We start from the raw sequence: 13,476 nt of genomic DNA, 5'->3' as shown, positions 1-13,476 counted from the left end.
AGAATAGGCCACGGTAGTGACTTGTACGCGGTTTCCTTTACAGATGCATTACATTTTCCCAGAACCCTTCTAACGAATCTAAGTGTTCCATCCACTGATTTTACGCGATCGTGCCATTTCATATACCTTTTCATTATTTACCCATGAGTGTCTATATGATGTGCTCAAGATTTGTCCGAAAGTTCTTGTGTATCCATCTTTTATTTCAAATCTTCTTACGAAAAAAGTTTTTTCTCCTTTCTTCAGGACGAAGATTGTGAAAATAATGAATGAATCATTAAATACTAATAACTCACACACTCACTCATCTCTCATACTAAATATAATATTAAAATTATGTGGGAACGGAAAAAATTCGATCCCGAGCTGGTAAACATCACGTGCTATTGGGTTCTTTTCCTCCAAGATACACAGCGAACTTCAAACTACAAATGGTTCAAATGGCTCTGTGCACTATGGGACTTAACATCTGAGGTCATCAGTCCCCTAGAACTTAGAACTACTTAAACCTAACTAGCCTAAGGACGACACACACATCCATGCCCGAGGCAGGATTCGAACCTGCGACCGTAGCGGTCGCGCGGTTCCAGACTGAAGCGCGTCTTCGAACTACAAATGTAAATTTAAATGTGGAAATGAGAAGTACTACCTTATGCTAGTTTACAGTCATTAAAAGCTTTGGACGCTCTCCATCCCCACGACTGTTCGAGCATGCTTATGAGGCTCCGGGCACCCAGCTGCAAGGCGCTGCGAACCGCCAAGCTGCGCCTTGCAGCCGGGTTGTCCCGAGAGCGAGGCCGGTCGCTCACCATGTCTGGCGTCTGCAGAGGCTGCGGGTGAGAGGTGTGGTGAGATGAGGAGCTGTCACAGCTTGCAGGAGTGCCGAGTGCCGCCTGGCCGACCAACCCGCGGACTGGCGGCTCCGCCAGACGGCCGCTAGACATGGTCCTCAGCCCCTCCTACGTCGCCAAATCCCCCCCCCTCCGGCGCACGCACCCCACCATCTCTTCTGGCCACGGGCAGGCAGCAGCTCGCGTGGGGACCACAGCACGCCGCGGGCGCATGCACTGCGCTGCCTCGGGGCCCCTCCACTCACTCTCTCACTGAGTGTCGGCAGGACGAGGCGGCCCAGTAGATGCCAGACTGGACCCGTACTCTTCAGGGGCGGAGTTCTCCGTCCCGTGGTCCTGATTTGTTTCTTTGCATAGCTGAAGGGAATGCTGGGATGTTCTTCTTGAACTGGTCACCGCCGGATTCCTTCCTCCGTTCCTGTCCATTGCGTGCTGGCGCCCGTTCTATTCCAAACTCGTTGAAGGGCCACACGCCAGGACCACTTATATTAACCGTGTTAAACATACTGGGTGATCAAAAAGTCAGTATAAATTTGAAAACTTAATAAACCACGGAATAATGTAGACGTTGTTGTTGTTGTGGTCTTCAGTCCTGAGACTGGTTTGATGCAGCTCTCCATGCTCTTCTATCCTGTGCAAGCTTCTTCATCTCCCAGTACGTACTGCAGCCTACATCCTGCTGAATCTGCTGAGTATATTCATCTCTTGGTCTCCCTCTACGATTTTTACGCTCCACACTGCCCTCCAATGCTAAATTTGTGATCCCTTGATGCCTCAGAACATGTCCTACCAACCGATCCCTTCTTCTATTAAAGTTGTGCCACAAACTCCACTTCTCCCCTATCCTATTCAGTACCTCCTCATTAGTTATGTGATCTACCCATCTAATCTTCAGCATTCTTCTGTAGCACCACATTTCGAAAGCTTCTATTCTCTTCTTGTCTAAACTATTTATCGTCCATGTTTCACTTCCATACATGGCTACACTCCATACAAATACATTCAGAAACGACTTCCTGGCACTTAAATCTATACTCGATGTTAACAAATTTATCTTCTTCAGAAACGCTTTCCTTGTCATTGCCAGTCTACATTTTATATCCTCTCTACTTCGACCATCATCAGTTATTTTGCTCCCCAAATAGCAAAACCCCTTTACTACTTTAAGTGTCTCATTTACTAATCTAATACCCTCAGCATCACCCGACTTAATTCGATTCATTCCATTGTCCTCGTTTTGCTTTTGTTGATGTTCACCTTATATCCTCCTTTCAAGACACTGTCCATTCCGTTCAACTGCTCTTCCAAGTCCTCTGCTGTCTCTGACAGAATTACAATGTCATCGGCGAACCGTAAAGTTTTTATTTCTTCTCCATGGATTTTAATACCTACTCCGAATTTTTCTTTCGTTTCCTTTACTGCTTGCTCAATATATAGATTGTAGATAGAGAGGTAAAAATCGACGAACATGCTTGGAATGACATGGGGTTTTATTAGAACAAAAAAAAAAAAAAAAAAAACAAAGTTCACAAAATGTCCGACAAATGGCGCGTGAAAGATCTCTTGCGCGTCTGTTGGTGATGATGGTGTGCTCAGCCGCCACTTTCGTCTTGCTTGGCCTCCCAGGTCCCCAGACCTCAGTCCGTGCGATTATTGGCTTTGGGGTTACCTGAAGTCGCAAGTGTATCGTGATCGACCGACATTTCAAGGGATGGTGAAAGACAACATCCGACGCCAATGCCTCACCATAAGTCCGGACATGCTTTACAGTGCTGTTCACAACATTATTCCTCAGCTACAGCTATTGTTGAAGAATGATGGTGGACATATTGAGCATTTCCTGTAAAGAACATCATCTTTGCTTTGTCTTACTTTGTTATGCTAATTATTGCTATTCTGATCAGATGAAGCGCCATCTGTCGGACATTTTTTGAACGTTTGTATTTTTTTGGTTCTAATAAAACCCCATGTCATTACAAGCATGTGTGTCAATTTGTACATCTCTATCTACATTATTCCGTGATTTATTCAGTTTTCAAATTTATGCTGACTTTTTGATCACCCGGTAGATTAAAAGTTGCGGTGTCCGACTTTGCCAGAGATGTTTAGATTGGCCCAGTGCCTTGTTGACACTCGTAGCGAATGCAGTCCCCATGTAAACTGCAGTCGCTTTAGATTGAATGGCATATTTGAATAACTGGGTGTCCACGGAATGCTACGAATCAATAAATCTTCATCTGTATAAAAAAATGATTATTTGCGCCAGTTGTTATATTTGTTATATTTTGCGACAAATATCTGATTGTGTTTTTGGAGACTTCGCCTTCCATTTTTACAGCTCAGTTTTTGTTGTTTCAAGTATGGCTGTGTTTTAGCGCGACTCGAATTCACATGTGACACAGCATGTGAAGGTTGCTGTGTGTGGACGGGTTACTCCTGTAACCGAAATTGCAGACCTGAAGACGGTTCGAGAGGAACCGAAACCGGTCATGTGAACAAACATTTTTGCAATCAGGACGGATTATAAGTATCATTGTATAACCAGTGATTGCGGTATCCCGTCAGACATTATGTTTGTTTTTGCGACTCGAACTGTTAGAACAGTTTACGTCACAGTTCGGGAAACCTCAGTATTCTGTTCGGTCTTTTGACCGGCCCGCGGTCTAGCAACTGTTTTTGGTACTGTACCCACGACCTGCCAAAGCGTTTGTGTGGCATTGAGGATTTGAATAATAAAAATAACTCTGAAACATAGACTGAAATATATTCTACTGTATATGTCGTGTGTAAAAGCGGCAACTAATCAGAATAAGAGTTTGAAATAATGTTTCTGTCAAATTATGATCTTTCGCTCATCCCGCGAACTTGTGGTACTATTTCCAAGACGGGTAGTCCTGATGTAGTTTATTCTCGCGACAGGAGTAATTACGGTTCGTTTACTACGATGTATTTCGTTTGTTGAGCATCTAATTCTTCATTCAGGTTTTTCATTATTTCTTCAGAACGTAGATATTTGAAGCATGTCGATCAAGAAGTTTGAAGTAAATCGGACAAGCACTTTTCGAGATGTTTGAATATACAGGGTGTTACAAAAAGGTACGGCCAAACTTCCAGGGGACATTCCTCACACACAAAGAAAGAAAATATGTTATGTGGACATGTGTCCGGAAACGCTTACTTTCCATGTTAGAGCTCATTTTATTACTTCTCTTCAAATCACATTAATCATGGAATGGAAACACACAGCAACAGAACGTACCAGCGTGACTTCAAACACTTTGTTACAGGAAATGTTCAAAATGTCCTCCGTTAGCGAGGATACATGCATCCACCCTCCGTCGCATGGAATCCCTGATGCGCTGATCCAGCCCTGGGGAATGGCGTATTATATCACAGCCGTCCACAATACGAACACGAAGAGTACCGGGATTGCGTAGACAAGAGCTTTCAAATGCTCCCATAAATGAACGTCAAGAGGGTTGAGGTCAGGAGAGCGTGGAGGCCATGGAATTGGTCCTCCTCTACCAATCCATCGGTCACCTAATCTGTTGTTGAGAAGTGTACGAACACTTCGGCTGAAACGTGCAGGAGCTCCATCGTGCATGAACCACATGTTGTGTCGTACTTGTAAAGGCAAATGTTCTAGCAGCACAGGTAGAGTATCCCGTATGAAATCATGATAACGTGCTCCATTGAGCGTAGGTGGAAGAACATGGGGCCCAATCGAGATATCACCAACAATGCCTGCCCAAACGTTCACAGAAAATCTGTGTTGATAACGTGATTGCACAATTGCGTGCGGATTCTGGTCAGCCTACACATGTTGATTGTGAAAATTTACAGTTTGATCACGTTGGAATGAAGCCTCATCCGTAAAGAGAACATTTGCACTGAAATGGGGACTGACACATTGTTGGATGATCCAATCGCCGAAGTGTAACCGTGGAGGCCAATCAGCTGCTGATAGTGCCTGCACACGCTGTACATGGTACGGAATCAACTGGTTCTCCCGTAGCACTCTCCATACAGTGACGTGGTCAACGTTACCTTGTACAGCAGCAACTTCTCTGACGCTGACGTTAGGGTTATCGTCAACTGCACGAAGAATTGCCTCGTCCATTGCAGGTCTCCTCATCGTTCTACTGTAGGTCTTCCCCAGTCGCGAGTCATAGGCTGGAATGTTCCGTGCTCCCTAAGGCGCCGATCGATTGCTTCGAACGCCTTGCTGTCGGGACACCTTCGTTCTGCAAATCTGTCTCAATACAAACGTACCGCGCCACGGCTATTGTCCCGTGCTGATCCATACATCAAGTGGGCATCTGCCAACTCCGCATTTGTAAACATTGCACTGACTGCAAAACCACGTTCGTGATGAACACTAACCAGTTGATGCTACGTACTGATGTGCTTGATGCTAGTACTGTAGAGCAATGAGTCGCATGTCAACACAAGCACCGAAGCCAACATTACCTTCCTTCAATCGGGCCAACTGGCGGTGAATCGAGGAAGTACAGTACATACTGACGAAACTAAAATGAGCTCTAACATGGAAATTAAGCGTTTCCGAACACATGTCCACATAACATCTTTTCTTTATTTGTGTGTGAGGAATGTTTCCTGAATGTTTGGCTGTACCTTTTTGTAACACCCTGTACATGCATATACGTATAGTGTGTATTAAAAAAAGAGGAACATATAGGCTACGCCGGACCAAAAGTTTATTAGGTGATCGTGAAGAGAGTTTTGGTAACAACCTTTCCCCTTTATATATTACACACACATATGTTTCGAGTCAGATTACGAAATCTTACATATAGGGCAATTTTTTTCCACAGTGTACAAACTCTAGGAATTGATCTATGAGAGGATACGGAACAAAAAAGTTCTAATGAACTTATGCCCGGAAATGCATGGTTTTCATGCTAGAGACCCTTTATTCAATCATACATTGTTACAGAGACTGCGCTCTAATGCGCGCTGTACCATGCAGCCACAGTTGCATCATGTGTTGAAAATGGTTTCCATGTGCCTCAACGCATGCGTATAGGTGCCATAGCATGTTCTGTCTTACACATCCACATCGCCCAGGCTGCATCCGAACAGTGTCGCAGGTACCATGAATAAACTGATCCAGTGTCTCCGCTCCTGGATTGGGCTCTGCATTCACGATACTTTTGAATTGGCACCATAACCAGTAATCACATGGGCTGACATCCGGTGAACGAGCAGGCCATCCAACTGGACTCCTTCGTCCGATCCATCGACCAAGGAAGACACGGTTGAGATACGTCGGGACGCTGACGGCGAAGTGGGCTGGAGCACCATCATGCAGCAGCCACATAACCTTTCGAATCATCAACGGCACTTCTTCCAGCAGGGGAGGCAAAGTAATCAGCAAGAAATGCCGATGTTTCCGGCCTGTCAGGCGACGTGGAAGGAAGACTGGTTCCAAAGTATGGTCGCGAGTTTTCCCGGCTCACACATTCCAGCTGCACCCCATACCTTGGGGTTCTGCATACTATCCCACAGAACACTGTTATGAAAGTTGAAGATACCACTCCGCGTATGGGTGGCCTCACCTATGAGTTAGTAGATCGATGACACAAATCCCGGAATCTTGGTAGCCTGGTGAAGAAAAGAGTGATAAAACTTCTCCCGACGTGGAAAGTCTCCGCTAGTAAGCCCTGCACACGCTGTAAGTGATAAGGGTAGTAACAGTTGCCATGGAGAATGTCCCACACGTTAGTTTGGCTTACCCTACACCGGCGGGCCAACTACCAGGTACGGACAAGGTGATCACCTTCCACAGTGTTAATCACATTTTCCTCCAAGTCTGGTGTCCGAACATTCCGGGTACGTCCTTCATAATTTCCTTCTTCCTGAAACGACCGTGTCTCAGACAATGGCGAAACACTATTGCAAACACTGAGTGCTGTGGTTGCTGTCGTCTGGTATATGTCTCCTGATACAACCGTGCTGCCCGCCGCCCGTTGCCATTGGCCTTTCCGTAAGTAAACACCATGTCGGCAAGCTCTCCATTCGAATACGGAACCATTGTGTACAAGGTGAGTTAGCAAGAGAAGTGAATCGGACACAACATTAGGTCTCTTGCATGGAAATATTACATTTCCGGACATAAGTTCAATAGACCTTATTTGTTCCGTATCCTCTCACCGATCAATCCCCAGAGATTTTACACGGTGGAAAAAATTACGCTGTAGACAGTGATCTTCCTCTGGTCTAGAAGGTAAAGTGTGCAAAATTTCATGAAGATCGAGATAAAACTGTAGATTTGTATGAATTACAAACAAACAAACGGACACTTTTCTTTATTTATAGGGGTATATACAGACATCTGAAATTTGTAGACATGGTATTTTGAACACGAAAATGTTTAGAAATGTGAAATGTGTGTGAAATCTTATCGGACTTAAGTGCTAAGATCATCATTCCCTAAGCTTACACACTACTTAACCTAAATTATCCTAAGGACAAACACACACACCCATGCCCGAGGGAGGACTCGAACCTCTGCTGGGATCAGCCGCACAGTCCGTGACTGCAGCGCCTGAAACCACTTGGCTAATCCCGCGCGGCAAAAGTTTTAGAAGTTCTGTCGAATGAAGACCTCAAGGTTGAAAGTAGCTGCATATTAATAAAGACAATTTTTGTGGTTTGGTGCAACAAACTTTATTATGAAAGCTACTAGCTGACAAACATGGCATTGGTCAGGTATTCATTTTGCCAATATTCAGTTAGAAACCAAAACAAAATATGAAACACGTTTGTGGCGTAATATCGAAAAACTTTCATTTCCATGTGTTCGTGAAAACATCTTTGAAATTATAAAACAGTTTCTGTACGCTGGGCGCAGCTGTTTCGTCTCTCTACAACGCGGTTTTGTTAACGTTTCTATGACAACACTCCCTCATAGATCTATACACAGCTCCAGTTTTCGCCTACAGCCTTTTGTGCTTCGGAGTTGAAAGCTATGAAAAGGGCTGCCATGTGCCACGGATTTGCTTAAGTTGTCTCGACTGTGGGAGTGTCTTAGTAGTAAAAAGTAAAGGCATTAAGACTTCATACGTCGTGCGCATTTTTTCACGCATCTCAGTGTTTATGGCGTCATATCTCATGAAATGTGTGTGGTCCGTGACATAAATTTGTAGGTGTATCTGGCGACATATGTGGATACTGTCTGCGAAATTTATTGCGAATACAGCTAGTAGCACAGAAGTAATAAAACTAAACGTCATGCATGATGCAACAGTTCTTCACGCATTTCATTGTTTATGACGTCATATCTCTTGAAAAATGACAGGGAGGTGGTTTTTATCCCCACAGATATTGTTGTCTAACAGTAAGGGATATAGGTACCTGTTTTGGTTGAAATCGGTCCAGTGGTTTAGGAGGAGATGTGGAACATACATGCATCCAATTTTATAATATGTATAAATGTAACACGGTTATAAGAAGACACTGTATTCGTTTCGTCAGGACACCAGTTCAAATCGCAATCTCACCATCCTGACTGGGCTCTTCCGTGATTCCCTTGACTCGCTGAAGGCAAGTAACGGGATGGTTCCTTTGAAAGGCACGCTGACTTCTTCCCCAATACGATAATGTGCTCCGTCACTTGATGATCTCGTTGTGAACAGAATGTTAAACCCAAATTATCCTTCCTTTCAGCAGGAGTTTTGGAAGAGCTGATATTCCGTATGTCGACTGACTTAGGGGGCCGGAGAGGGAGGTGCACACCTAAAATCCGAGAATAATGTATAATCGCCAACAAATGTTTTTACGAATGTGGGTCTGCTAGGTGGCAGCTTGTTACGAACTATAGAAGGGGCACAACCGATGAGAATGACCATGGGCTAGTGTGACCGGCTTTGGAAGCGGAGTCTCGTGGTAGGAAGAGCTCTGGTCCAGCGGCGCCTAGACGTGGAGTGTTGCAAGTTCCGTGTTAATATACAGACGTTGTCTTTTTAACGCAGCTGCTCGCGATACAGCGGCGGCTGTTGCTAATACCTGCGATTTCGACTTTCGAATTTGTGTGCACAGTGATTTAGTCCCCGCTATTGTTCGATGGCAGCTTTCTTTTGGCAGACGTAGGTTGAAACAATACACAGCGAAGTTAGTTTGGTTGCGTATAAACTGAATGAATGGCTCTGAGCACTATGGGACTCAACTGCTGTGGTCATAAGTCCCCTAGAACTTAGAACTACTTAAACCTAACTAACCTAAGGACAGCACACAGCACCCAGCCATCACGAGGCAGAGAAAATCCCTGACCCCGCCGGGAATCGAACCCGGGAACCCGGGGGTGGGAAGCGAGAACGCTACCGCACGACCACGAGATGCGGGCTGCGTATAAACTGTTTGTTTCCGCAGGAAGTTAAAGAAGAGAGGAGGATTAGGATTTGACGTCTCGTCGACGGCGGTATTATTACTGGCTAAATATACAGAAGTTCTTATTGGGGGACAGTATCAAATGTGGAAAAAATAACAAGCACGAGGGCGGATCAAATATAAACGAGATTTTATTTTTTATTTAAATTCATTTCTTGAAAAACTCGAGGCAATAACAATTTATTTTTCCACACAGTCTCCTGCTTTGAAAATGCATTTGTCCCAGCGAAAGGGCAGCTTTTTGATGCCCTTTTCATAAAAAGAACTGGATCGTGTCATCAGCCAGTTGCGCACGAAGTCTTCCACACTCTCGCCATCTTCAAATCGTCACCCTCCTAGAGCTTCTTTAAGGGGCTCCGGAAAGGCTCAAAATCATGAAAAGTTCAATTTTTACTTTTTTGCGTTTTCTGAATCTGCAGACTATTACCTTTTAATAGATATATAATTTATTCAATTCCGAAGACTACAACTATTTTTAATTTTTTTTTGAAATGTGTTCTACATGGGCGTGACCCACTGTGGCGCTGTTAAACTGCTGTCAAATGGTGTTATTACTAACGTCCGTGTTCATCAGGTACATTTTAGTGATGTGAGATAAAGTATGTGTTGTGGCTAACCTGTGATGGTTCAATATACATCGCTGGTGTGATTGTCGATTGTTTCATGTTTATTTACTCTGTCGTTATCTCGAAAATATTCGTAATTAATTCTGTTTCTTGAGTCTCTGTTTTGTTGAAGTATAATAATGAGTAAAAGTAAAGTTATTAGAAATCCTCTGAAGGCTTTTAAGAAAAGGAGAAATGTTGGAAAGCCAAAGGTATGTGTTATTACTGTAAACAATAAAGACGATAACCAAGTGAGTGAACCTAACCTCTCAAGTACACCTGCCCATAGCAGTCAAGTGGGAAAGAAAATACTTCACAGAAGAAGCTTGGTTCAATGAGTGAAAACTATGAATGTTTTATGGGCGAATCGGATGTGAATGAAATATTTGATATGTCGGTTCTCAAAGGAATTTTTTCAAACTGTGTAAGATGTATTCATTGTAGTGAAGTTGGTCTGGAACTCTCCATAATAAAGCACGTAGGACTTGCTAGTGAAATACAACTGAAATGTGATAAGTGTTCATACATGACCACCTTTTGGAACAGTGTTGCAGCAACTGCAACTGAAGAAAATGGTAGCAAAATCTACGAACACAACAACGAGCGATGCTTGCTTTAGACAAGGAACGTCTTCGGGCTGCAGACAGGGCTGTAAAGAGTCTAGAAATACAAGCAAGAGTAAACAGGAGGAGGAACAAGAGGAAGCTGGAGGAGGAGTTTGCAGAGGATGAAGATAATCCATCCTATGGACCTGGAATGCACTAAAAAGTTAATCCAATCTTTGTCGCTCGATTCCCAAAACTTTTATTTTCTCATACTAATTACATGTTTTCTAAGGATCTTCCAAACATATTTGTTTCAAACTTTCAGTAAATGTTCTGCATAATTTAACACAGCCTTTTTCCAAAAAACTGTATATTTTTGAATATATAAATAAAAATTGCAAAAAAATGTTGTGAATTTTCATTACAATTGAAAAAAAAATCATCTTTAATAACTGAACTAAAATTTTGTAAAATCCCTGTGTTGAGTTGTAGCCCATATTCCAATAAATAATCTGTAAAAAGTTCAACTTCCTACCTCAAATACTTTGTGAGGAAAGATGTAATTTATAAGCGTTATTTTAACATTGCAAGTATAGGGCGTTCCGGAGCCCCTTAAGCGGTCCGAATAAATGGAAATCGCAGGGCGATAAGTCCGGGCTGTAAGGAGGATGGTCAAGTGTAGTCCAGTGCTTTTCCTGTAGCTCGGAGACAGCTAGAGCTGCAGTATGGGGTCGCGCATTGTCGTGGAGGAGGATGACCTGTCAAATCGATTTGTCTCGTCTTTTGCGGCGATATGCAACTCTCGCCTTGTTCAACAGTTCGCAGTAGTAATCATCACTGACTGTGCGTCGCTCATGCAAAAAAATCAATCAGCAAAATGCCTCGGTGATCGAAAAAAAGGTTGAAAGAACCTTGCCAGCTGACAGCCGAAACTTGGCTTTCATTGGTGCTGTCTCCCCTTTCCTTCACCACTCCTTACTGGCTTGTTTGAATTCTGGAGTGTAGTGGTGAACCCATGTTTCGTCGCAGGTGACGATCCGACGAAAAAATGCATAACCTTTTTCCGCAAAGCTCGCTGTAAGCGTCCGACAGACCTCCAAATGTCTCAACTACAGATTTTCGGTCAAAACTTTAGGGACCCATCTGGAACACACTTTTCGGAACTGTAGATCGTTTGTGATGATTGCTTAACAACTCCCATAACTGATTCCGACTTTTTGTGCAATTTATGATACTATCGCCCGTAGGTCGTCGTGAATAATGTCTTTAACGGCGCGGATGTTTTTGTCTGTGATGCTGATTTTCCACATGCTCTTGTCCTCCCTTGGACTTTTTCTGCCAGGCAAACACATGCGTCCTTGATAATGTTTTATCACCAAACTGTGCAGTCAATCTTTGGCAAATTCCCGTCGCTGTAACTCCTTCACGAGCAAGAAATTTGATAATTATGCGTTGCGCAATAGAGGTGTGCACTTGTTGCTCAGACATCGTGAGCGTTACTGACGAAACGGCGGGAAATATCTAACAGCACGCTCTCCTCACTTCAAACGGTCACGCCTAAGCATAGCTGAAGCTCGTGGCCAATCCTACCAACTGTTGATGTTCAGGAACAAAAATCCCGTTTATATTTGATCCCTCGTAGTAAATGCTATATAAAGAATTGGATTATGCATAAAAGTTACGCGAAGTTAACACTGCCGAAACGTAAGTAATCGGTATTTATTATTGTAACAACTGGCGCGGAAATTCAAAACAAAGTCCCTTTGCTGCTTGGTGTTACTCTTTTGACATTGTCTTGTGAAACAGAAAGATTATGCTTGTTTTCAATCTGAATAAAACTTTTCATATTAGCTGTACAGCATCTCGTCGACTTCTCCGATACTCATATTGAATAAACCGTGTAAGCGACGGTTAATAATAAAATCAAATTTATGCCTTTCTCATTTGTTTGACATTTTCTGCCCACATTCCTTTTCAAATCCATTACATACGGAAACATTTATGTACGGCTTTCTTACATTCGCAGCGCGAGAAATGCACCTGGTAGTCAAAATTGGAACTAATTTTTCCAGTGTAAATCGGTTCCACATCATCGTATTAGAATATCTACCAAGTTCCGCTGCCACACAATAATTACAAACCACGGTGGTTATCTCTAAGTAACTGCACATTAATTATAACCATCTGGTAGATACCACCGCCGATGCAAAAGTGTGTTCCACTTTTAATGGTTTTTGCCAGAACGGTAAACAATCATGACTTCACAAACTGCGCAGTAAGTAACATTTCAGGGAAAACTCCCATCCATCTCTGACGCTCAAATGAAACTGAATCAGGAAATTTTCAGACAAAATGACTGGTACGCTTATGTTACGATTTTGAAGTTTTGCAATACGAAACACGTGCATCATCACGGTAAGGAGCGCTCCATTCTACTCTGGGTTACAGTCGCTCTCGTAGGACAATAGCCTACAGTGTGGTCGTTGCAATCATAGCGCGATGCAGCGGCGGCTGTGAAGGATAAGGCGCCAAAGGCGGCGATATGGCGGCTGTGTAGACACAGGATGTCGTCACGGTTAATATGGAAGACTCACCAGACTGGTGTGTTCCGCGGTCGTGTTTTTGTTGGGGTCGAGACAGACGCCTGCGCCACATCGCTCAATGTAAACGCGGGTTTGTGGGACGAGTGTATCAGACGTTACGGGGCAAAGCGCGTGTCCTTCTTACGTCTGCTGAGCTAAAACTGCAGGGTGAGTCGGCGAGGTAGCTAGGAAACTGAACTTCTGTTTAGAATCATCGGAGTTCCAATTCCGCCCCTACCTTCCTAGTCTGGATAAATGAATGTCCAGCCAAATGCTCTCTGTGGGGGGTCTGGCTGTGTGTCTGACGGCATGTCAGAATAGGCACAATACTCCAAACCGGCCGCTGTGACAGAGCGGTTCTAGGCGCTTCAGTGGGGAACAGGTTCGAATCGTGCCTCGTGCATGGATGTGTGTGATGTCCTTAGGTTAGTTAGGTTTATGTAGTTCTAACTTCTAGGGGACTGATGACCTCAGATGTCAAGTC

At 43.7% G+C, this 13,476-nt stretch overlaps 1 protein-coding gene across 2 annotated transcripts in view; it reads right to left on the bottom strand.

Annotated features, from left to right (window-relative positions):
* The window catches only part of LOC126412053 (LIRP), a 239,342-nt gene that overhangs the window by 58,420 nt on the left and 167,446 nt on the right, over nt 1–13,476 (bottom strand). The window contains exon 1 of one of the 2 annotated variants that reach the window (XM_050081432.1): nt 810–966. The exons of the other annotated variant lie outside the window; for it this stretch is intronic. Within the exon in view, the coding sequence (XP_049937389.1) occupies nt 810–944 (135 nt within the window). The 5' untranslated portion in view covers nt 945–966. Of the gene's footprint in view, nt 1–809; nt 967–13,476 lie in introns of those variants that run through there. 2 annotated transcript variants of the gene reach the window in all.

This window comes from Schistocerca serialis, chromosome 7, assembly GCF_023864345.2.
Source record: "Schistocerca serialis cubense isolate TAMUIC-IGC-003099 chromosome 7, iqSchSeri2.2, whole genome shotgun sequence".
NCBI lineage: Eukaryota > Metazoa > Arthropoda > Insecta > Orthoptera > Acrididae > Schistocerca > Schistocerca serialis.
Note: the sequence above shows the minus strand (reverse complement) of the source record. Positions and strands in the feature narration are given on the sequence as shown.